Here is a 9,934-nt window from a genome sequence, read left to right as displayed (position 1 = left end):
TCGAAGACATAGTATTACTGATTTCAGCAACGTTGGACTACAATGTGTTTTATTTGTTGCACAAAATAAGACACAAGTTGTTTATTATGATTGCGTTTAAGCTAAAAAATAAATGGGGACATATTTTCCTAAAAAAAAATGTCTTGTTCTATATATTATGAGTTGTTAAAGATGATTTTTGCCAATTATCACAGTATCGCTATCCATGTATCGCGTATCGTATCGTGAGGTACCCAGTGATTCCGAGCCCTATTATTGAAGCCCTACTTGGAATGCTTTTACAATGTATCAAAAGATGACTTACCTTCGCAGGTTGACAAATATAACGTTTTACAACCTCTTCAAACAAAAATAAAAGATCGATTCTTGGTGAGAACCCATCGAGAACCAAAAGCAGTAGTAAATGTCGTGATATATTGCAATATTGATATCTTGGCACATCCCTACTCACTAAAAGTAGATCAGAGAGAAGAAGAAAATAGATTTGTGCCCCTCATTTGTGGGGGCCGACTGCCACCCCCTCTGAGACAAATATACACATTTTAACTCGGAGTGCCTCTGCCATGTGCGTACATATATACAGCCTTCAGCAGATGGTGGAGGGTTCAAGGGGGGGCGGGGTCAGGGGTTTCTGCACCTGCCCCGCCAAGCAGTGCTCACTGGTTATCTGGCCCCTCAGAGGAGAGTGACAATACGGCAATGACTGGCCACCATCTGCCACCACAACAACAGGGAGAAGGTGGGGGGCGTGGCCAAGCAATTTCAAGAATACAACTCCAATGCCTCCTCCCCCTCTCCTCTTGCACGTTCTCCTCCCCCATTTTTTTTCTTCCTCTGTCTGTCTTCAGACACTGGTTTCTGTTTTTCAGAAATCACGTGACGAGTTTGTCCTTTCAAAACAAACGCACACCTTCTCCGCTGGATCTTTGTTCCTTCTGCTTTTTAGTCTCTTTTAATGTGTGAATAATGTCACATTCATGGGAATCGATAGTCCTCTGTGTTTGCCCATGCGTCATTCATCCTGTTGGTCTTTATGGTCTGCATGGAAAACACCTGCAAACAAAAAAAAACAAAACAAAAGCACATGCATGCACGTAGTATTTGGAGGAACATGGTGTCTCTCCTCACCTGTTCCGAACCCCCCCTCCCTGCAGACACACGTACACATTGCTCCAGGCTGCCTGATACATAACTCTTTGAGCAAAGTAGGGCGGGATGTTCCAGCACTAGATAAAAACAAAGTTAACTTCCTCTATCCTCAATTTAGCTTGAAGGTAAGAAGGATTACATTCACTTCAGGATTAGACATTGTTCAGCAGCCTGTTTTTCAAAAGGTAAAGAAAAGCCTGTGTTCCGTGGCCTGAGTGAACGTGCACCCTAGTAATTACACACAGACAAGTTGTAAACAGTCAGTTTTGTGGCATTTAGCTGCTTTTGCACTCATCAGAAGGCACTTCCTGTTTGCTGACTTACTCTGACTTTTGTTTAGTTAAGCAAAGTATAGTGGAAATTGATGGGATCAATTTCCCAATAAAGCATCAAATATTTGAAGCAGTCTAATGGATATTTTGCACAATAGGGTTAATAAGAAGTTCACCTCTGAGTTGTAGGCGGGACTGTTGAAGCGGAACAACACAACTCTCCCTTACTGTTTCTGAGAGTTCTCTGTTTACATGCTCCCTCAAACGTTTATTTTAGTAGTTGGCTAATTACCTAATTACCACATATTAACTATCATTAACTTTAACCTAAGACAATCAAAGCTTTCATGAATCATGCAGCTTCTTTCTTTCATGAGTTTCTGGTATTAAAAAAAGGCTTAAATCAAATGAGGCTGGCATCTGAAATAAAGGTGTTTTTATGGTACCGGAGCCATTCTATAACTTCCTGTGACATCACTACTGACCCGGATTAGCATTACTGCTGATGTGTGTCAAAGACAATGGCAAACGCAGCATTAGAAAGTATGCACTGTAGTTTTGAGATCGGTTTAATAGTCAATAGTCAATTAGTTGTCGACTTATTGACTAATAAATTAGTCGTCAACTATTTCAATAATTGATTATTTGTCGACTATTTCAATAGTCAATTAGTCCTTGACTAATCGACTAATAAATTAGTCGTCAACTATTTCAATAGTCGATTAATCGTCGACTATTTCAGTAGTTGATTAGTCGTCGACTATTTCAATAGTCAATTAGTCGTCAACTAATCGATTATTAAATTAGTCGTTGACTATGTCAATAGTCGATTAGTCGTTGACTACTTCAGTAGTCGATTAGTCGTCGACTAATCATGGCAGCGCTAATATATAGACGACTAGTTTACAAGTGGATGTATCGGAATGGAGTGGAGCCGGGAGCTTATCTGACGAATTTTTAAAATAAAAAAAAAGCTCTTTTAAAATTTTTTGTCTGCCCCTGATTCACACCATTTTGAATAAGGAATTACTCAAGAACACAATTTTAAGTTTCACTTTTATATATGTCCTCCATCAAAAAACACATTGATTCATTCGAATACTTTGATTTGAGAGTACTGTCTAACTATCGTCTCCCCATGTGACTGAACGATTGTTTTTAGTTGTTAAACAGCAGCGTAGAGATGGCGAATCCACAAAAACAACCATTTCTTCAATTGATAGATTTGAATCATGAGTCAGCAGAAAGTCGACTGCAGTTGTTGTTTTTGTTTTGTTGGTCTGACAGAGGCGTGGGAGGTCAGAGGTATCGGCCACTGTTTGTTTGGTGGAGCTCTGCTGTAGTGTAGGGAGGAGTCAGGCAGGAATGTAAATAGAGCAGATCTGAGCTTGCTGATCTCTGTCCACTGCCAGCACACCAATAATACATTTTTTTTCTCCTCTTTTGCTGGTATGTCGGAACACTTTGCCCCCATAAAACTTGACCGTAATTTTAACGAGCAAAAAAACGGACTTGTTTACATCGGAATCGGAGGCTGATAATGCATAACCGTCCTTGCTCTGAATGGAGTAAGTCTAATTTTAGCATGAGAGAGCTAAATAAATAACCAACAGAGCCTCTATGTGTGTGTGTGTTTGAGTTTGTGTGTGCATTAGGACAGGGGCCCAGACGGTGGGTAGCAGGGAGGGGCCGGGGGGTGTGTGCATGCTGCTCCAAAGAGAGGAGGGGTGGAGGCCATTGGGTTCATTCCTCTGTTGGACCTCTGTCCCCTCCTCTCAGTAAAATCCCCCTCCCCAAATCTTCCTGCCCACCCAGACTTTTTCTCCTATCAGCTCGTGTTTGAATAGCATTGTGTGTGGCCGGTCCCTGTACGCCTCATTGCCTTCTAGCAGCATTGTTCATTAAAAATAAAAAATAAAAAGAGGGATGGATGCTTCAGTTTATGTTCATTGCTACACCTGGTTGCTGATCTAAGCTTTTGAGTGATTCACCGCCTCTTCCCCGAAGATCGCAGTCATTCCCGTCCTGCCTCTGCATGCCGCTGGCTGCCTCCAGTAACACACATACACCCTCAGACGCTGGGTTGTTATGGTCTGCCGGTCGCATGACCTCACTGCATTCCCGTTCTTCTCTGTCAGGTTCAGTCTGTTACTGTGGTTTTTCCACAGCGACCCACCCTCGTGGTCCTGTTTTCTTCAGTCTCTAATGAAGATGAAGAGGCGGTGGCAGCTCACAGGAGTCAAATCCCTCGCTCTATTATTCAATTGGCCTCTGCGGACTCGTGTTTTTGCATTTTTAGACACGTTAGAGCCACTAAAGAGTACTTCTGCAAGACATTCTCCGTGGTCATTAGCGTTTGAGTTAATGAAACTTTGGAATCAACATCAAACTTTCATTAGCAGAGAGCATGTGTGGGTCCAAAAGAAGTGTGTGTTGACGGTGGGAATAGCTGAGGAATGGGGAGGGTGGGAGTAAACCGAGGATTCTGAATGAACGGTTTGTTTTAAAGAATGATGATCAGATCCGGCTTTGTGAAAACGGCTCTTGTTCGCAGCCGGGAAGGACGAGAGGAGACGGCGAAAGGAGGAAGCAATGCAACCGCTGTGTTTGTGTGTATGTGTGTGTTTGTTTATGACAGGCAGCCAAGACTTCCGCTCCCACTTGATAGCTGTGCATGCAAATGAAACCTCACAAACATGCAGATGGAGCGGGGGTCAGCGCGGCATTCCTAAGGCGGCAGAGAAATTTTTTTGGGTCTTTTTAGCGATTGACAAACTATGTTTTTGTACCCGAACTTCAATAAACATCATTATTATTTATTTCTGCTTTAGCTATAGCTTACTTTGTATGGAAATGTTAACGGAACTCTGGGTAACAATTGTAATTCTTTACTAAAAACATGTGGCGGTAGAAACTCTCGTTGATTCTTTTGTTTTAGCTGGAGCTGTTGTGGCAGAGGACGGATACTTACAATTTTTAGAGGTTCATGCAATGTAATTATTTTTTTTGTAAGAGTAATTCAAAATAATTGTGTGTTGCTGCTGTGTTTTTGTACAATAACTTTACTAAACAATGTTTGTTTGTTTTGCCTAAAGCTAACTTCATATGGAAATGCTAATGTAGCCAAGGCTACATTGTAGTTCTTTGTAGTAGTGGAAGTTTTTGTCAATTCATTTGTTGTAGCTGGAGCTATTGTTGCAATGGAATGATAATGTATCGAGGATGCTAATAATTTTAGCGGCTCGGAAACTGAGTGTTTTCTGTCTCATATCAAATTACAATAACTGTTGGTGTTATTTTTAAGTAGGGCTGCCACGATTAGTCGACTAATCGACTATTAAAATAGTCGACAACTAATTTAAAAGTTGATTAGTCATTACTTTATATTATATGGAGTCGGAGTGTAAAAAAATTGAAAGTTATAATGTCATTTATTAAGATTTTTTTAGGCTAATTTGGAGTTTATCTAATATTTCAGCTACATTATAGCCATTTTGGCTAATTTAGGTTTTTTTCTGTTTTTTAGGCTATTTTGGAGTTCAGCTATTTTTTTCAGCGGCATGCTAGTTGTTTTGGCTAACTTTGACTTTTTTAAGTTTTTAGGCTAATTTCGCATTTAGCTAATATCTTCAGTGTTTTCAACTATTAACTTCGTTTTCAGCTATAAGCTTCAACATTTTCAGTGATCAATTTCCGCATCTTCAGCTATTAGCACTAGCATCTTTAGCGGTTCAGCTTACAGCATTCAGTAATGCTTTATATCTAGTATTTAGTTAGCTTAAAGCTAATGATGGTTAAGATGTGTGTTTTACATCCAGTTTGCGCACGACCCAATTAGTCGACTATTAAAATAATCGTTTGTGGCAGCACTATTTTTAAGCTAAATGTACTAGCAAAAGGAAACAATTGTAGTTCTTTACCAAAAACTTGGAGCAGTGGAGGCTCTTCTCATTTCCTTTGTTTTAGATGGAGCTGTTGTGGCCACTAAAAAATAATGAATGCTAACATATATGTAAAAAATAAAAGTTTTTTTCTTTATTTTCATACATTTCTATGCACTCCTTGAGGCTCTGTGGATTCAAGCTTTGTCTGAAATGCATCAGCAATGCAACCACAAAACTGTAGAAATTTCTCAGTAGTATCGATTCCACACAATTTACTTTGTAGTAAAGTATTCTGCATATGCCTTAGATGAGTTTTTGAAGAGAATATTTGCCACTAAACTGTTTTTGGTTTTCATTCAGTTTTGTGGTTAAACAACATGATCAGAATGTAATGGCTGCTGTTTCTTCTTTTCCTTCAGAATGAAGACTTGACGGGTCTTCCCGCCCCCTCGTCCTCCCCTCTTCGTCCCTCTTGTCCTGTGAAAGTAGGATTTGGCTGCAGCCAGATGACGGGGTCGACACGGCGACAGCTGGACTCTGCGTTGCAGTCGATGTCCCTTGACCTCTCCGCTGCCTCCGGGGGTCATGGGGACAGCGGTCACCATGGAAACTCGGACACTTGACCCTTGCCCCAAATCTTCTCTCCTCTTTCTTGGCACCCAAACACTCAGGTGCCATTGCTGCTGTAGTACTAGATTATAAAGAAAAAAAAACCTTAAATGGACAACCTTAACACTAAACGGTTGACTAGGTATTTTGTAGGCCTTGGAATACTTCTGCAGTATATTGTTACCATTTCAACAGGTTTGTGGCTTCAGCCTGCAGATGCCAGATCTCCTCACCTGAAAAACCTGTGAACCAAACCTGGAGAGCATGCGTGCACACTAAACCCTGTCGAGCATACTAATTACATGTATTTATTTATTTATCATGTATGTATGCTTTGAATGAAACGCGTGAGAATTTGTATACAGGACTAAGAGTCAGCGTTTATAAACATATTTAAAATCAAAACTACCAATTTTGTTTTTTTAAGAGCCCTACCTCAGCAACAAGTCACGCAAGATAAATATATACAAATATTTATTTTCCAAGGTGAATGTTTCTTCTTTTTTTTTTTCTTAGAAAAAAAACCATCAATCCAAAGCCTTACTCCAGCCGTCAGCCTCCATCTGACGGACTCTTAGTTTGGACCTTTAAAACGCAGTATCGAAGATTTTACAGACTGAATGTTCATCACAGCAGACTGAGAGATTATGTTACCTTAGATCCCACAAATATGACAAGGCTATGTATTTAAAGACCAGAGTAATATATTTATTGATACACACTAAAATAGTACTAACAGAATCTCAGATGTTGCATTGCACCAAAAAGTAATAATAAAAGCTGTCACAATTCAAACATGGCAGCAGCGCCATCTGTGGCCTGTAAGTCTCTCCCTCTGTTCAACCTGACAGGAACATGAATGTTTTAAAACTATTTTTTCAGAGTAACTGGACGTCCCAGTATGCATTTTTTCCCCCTGCCTCTTACCTGACACTGCGGACTATTCGACTCACGGCCTCTTCTGCATGATCTCGCATTTACAAACTTTCCAGATTGTAACACAAGACGCGTTGAATGTAGTACACGCTGTGGATCACGTGATCTTAGACACACAAAGACTGTATAATGGAACATCCGTAGGTACTGAACGAGAACTACAACACCGTTACAAGCCGAACAAACAAACGAGGGGATGAATTTCCTTATTGATCTGAACTTACAGGTACTTCGACATTGCCTATATACTGTAAATAAAGCGGTGTTACAGAAAAAAGCTTCTGAACACAAAGTTTTGAGAGGTGGTAAGTTAAATAACTTATGTTTGTATTGTACATACGTGTTTGAGTGACATTTCTGATACAACAAAAGCACTAATTAAGTTATATGCTAACCAGAAAGGTTTGGCTTTTTCTTTTCTTTTTTAACCGTCATGGGATGGTTTAGCAAACTGAATGCCACTATGAGGACATTTTTTAATGCTGTAATTCTAAAAAAAATAAACAAAAAAAACATTAGAAAAAAAAGCATTATACTTGATACGATGATTTCTTGATATTAAGGTACAAACACAAGGCATATATGCAATATTTACACCTCTAAAAATTAGTTTACAAAGATGTACCAAATGTAGAAAAACTGTTGATAATGTTTGTTAAACCTGAAATCCAATTTTTCCTTTTTGTACATTTATTTCTCCAATTTTGAGACCTTTTTCTGCTTGTTTTTTGCTAACGGAGCCTCTCTGTGTTTTGAGCAGTGTTTTTTGCATTTGGATAAAGTTTTTATTTGGATTCTAAAGGTTATCTGCTATGGCTTATCTTGCTGTGTCTTTTTTCTTTCTCATTGTAAATATTTCATATGCACATTGTGACGCTAACTGAGAAATGATAATTTAAAATTAGCTCATTGCTTTAGACTGTGTTGATTCTTTATAGACACATGCAATAAATGATATTTAAGGAAGCTTTGTGTCTGTTTTCTCTTGTTCTGGACGCCTCCCATTCACATAACAAAGACGATTCGGCTTTTTTCTTGGGTTTAAATGGATTTCTGTCCATGCAAATGTCAAAATCCAATACTTTCTTATTCGGAAAATGAATATGACATGAATAAGGATGAGATATTTCCTCCCAAAAATCTCTTTGTTTGGAAAAAGGCATTAAAAATTGGGTGTATTTGTCTCAGCTCCTTGTTATTGTTGTTGTGCCTCCCTGTCCCCGCCCCCAGCAACCAATTAGAGCCGCACTTTGAAACAGCCCCTTGTAATGGGAGGGGATGAATAAGACGACAATAGAAGAACAGTTTTCTATTCTGAGACGTGATGGATTTAAAAAAAAAAAAAACAAGAAAAAGAAAAAGTTGAATTCACTTTTTTAAGGTTTGGTTAAAAGAAGATAAAAAAGAATATTTCAGGTTTTCAAGCAAATAGGACTTATAATGAAAGAGCTGAAGGGGAAAGGATTTTATTTCAGGAAAAATATGCAAACGGACTGACAGAAAAAAAGGCCGAATGATCGCCTGAAGGTGGATGTCCTCCATTAAACAGATGTCCCAGCTGGAGCGCTAATGTGAGAGAAAGGATCCTAGAGAGCACAAACGTGACATATTGTCTGTAAACCCGATCCATCACTTCCCTTTGCTTGATCTGCTTCCACAGTTTAATTAAAAATCACTTTTATCTCATTAAATCGGGAAGCAGGGATTAGAAGAAAGCCTTGGGACTTTTTTTTTTGCTGTGTTTTTGCAGTTTTTGTCTGAAAGGGAGGTCTTCTTCACTGCAAGATGATACAGGAGAGAGTACCTGAGCAAAGACAAAAGCAATAAAAAAGGTAATAATTTAAATGGGATAATACAAGCTGGGAGGGCGGGGCAAAGCATGTCAATTCATGCACTTTCACTCAGATCAATCTGTTTTTTAAAGTCCCACTCCAATCATCTAAGAAAAAAATGTATTGTAAAAGCATTCATAGTGCTCTTTTAATTATGATTTTGCAGTTTTTAGCCATAACTAAAATATAAAAAAACAGTGTTCTTTCTAGGACATAGTTTCTGCAGAGCAGCAGCTGTTTATTAGAAATTCATCTTTGACTTGTGGACATGAAGTAAGCTTGCCTTCATAAAGATTCCTAAAAACTCAATCACACTTTCAACAATTTCTCCAATCTTTAGCTCAATAAGGAAATTCTTGCTTATACTTTTGGTATTCTTACAATTTACGGTTTTTAAGATTTTATGCAAATTTTTGGACCCATTGAAAATAAATAGGAAATGTTTCAAATTTATGCACTTAAAAACATTCAACATGTTCAGGACATTCATGCTTTTACTTTTATTTACGTAATTGTTGTAATTTTAGGTTATTATTGAAACTTTACGCAAATCTTGTGATTTTTTTTCTCACGTAGTTCTTCAAATATTTGTGCACTTTCTACAAATTATTATAGTTCCATATTAAAGTGTTCAGCATGTTAATAATGCTACTCAGGTTTTCAAGGCTAATTGGGTTTAGCTAATATTTTAGCAACTGTTTTGGCTAATTTAATTTGGGCTATTCTTGAGTTTAGCTAATATATTAGCACCATGCTAACATTTTTGGCCAATTTTGGCATCTAATGAGGTTTAATTCAGGCTAATTCTGATTAAGATAGTATTTTTTAATCCAAATGCTAGCTTTTTTTGGCTAATTTGTTTTTTTGGAATAATTTTAAATTAAGCTAATATTTTTGCTATGATGTCATTTTTTCATGGAAGTCTTCAAACTCCTTTTACACTTTCTGCAAATTATGCATGTTTTGAATCAAAACGTTCAACATGTTCATGACTTAATTAAAATAAATCCCTTTAGCCTCTCCGGCAAAAAGCTTCAGCATCTTGAGCGATCACATTCAGCAAAAAGTATTCACACTAGTATTATCGAAGGAAATGCAACTTTTCTAGTTTTGATTTGAATTTTTCTGCTATAAATCCTCCATCTCATTTGCCTGAATTCAGAATAAAAAAAGAAAAAAAAGATGTGTTTCAATTCAAGGAGTAAAGATATAGAACAATCTAAAAGAACACAATAAAGAATCTAAATCACCT

The 9,934-nt window shown here is 38.0% G+C and overlaps 1 protein-coding gene across 1 annotated transcript in view; it reads left to right on the top strand.

Moving 5' to 3' along the window:
• Nucleotides 1–7,816, top strand: part of irs2b (insulin receptor substrate 2b) — a 14,579-nt gene extending 6,763 nt beyond the window's left edge. Inside the window, exon 2 of the mRNA XM_024286654.2 lies at nt 5,725–7,816. Coding sequence (XP_024142422.1) covers nt 5,725–5,729 — 5 coding nt within the window. The 3' untranslated portion in view covers nt 5,730–7,816. The remainder of the gene's footprint in view (nt 1–5,724) is intronic.
• Nucleotides 7,817–9,934: the final 2,118 nt, after the last annotated feature.

This window comes from Oryzias melastigma, linkage group LG21 (genome assembly GCF_002922805.2).
Source record: "Oryzias melastigma strain HK-1 linkage group LG21, ASM292280v2, whole genome shotgun sequence".
Classification (NCBI taxonomy): domain Eukaryota; kingdom Metazoa; phylum Chordata; class Actinopteri; order Beloniformes; family Adrianichthyidae; genus Oryzias; species Oryzias melastigma.
This window is presented reverse-complemented; position numbering and strand designations above follow the sequence as displayed.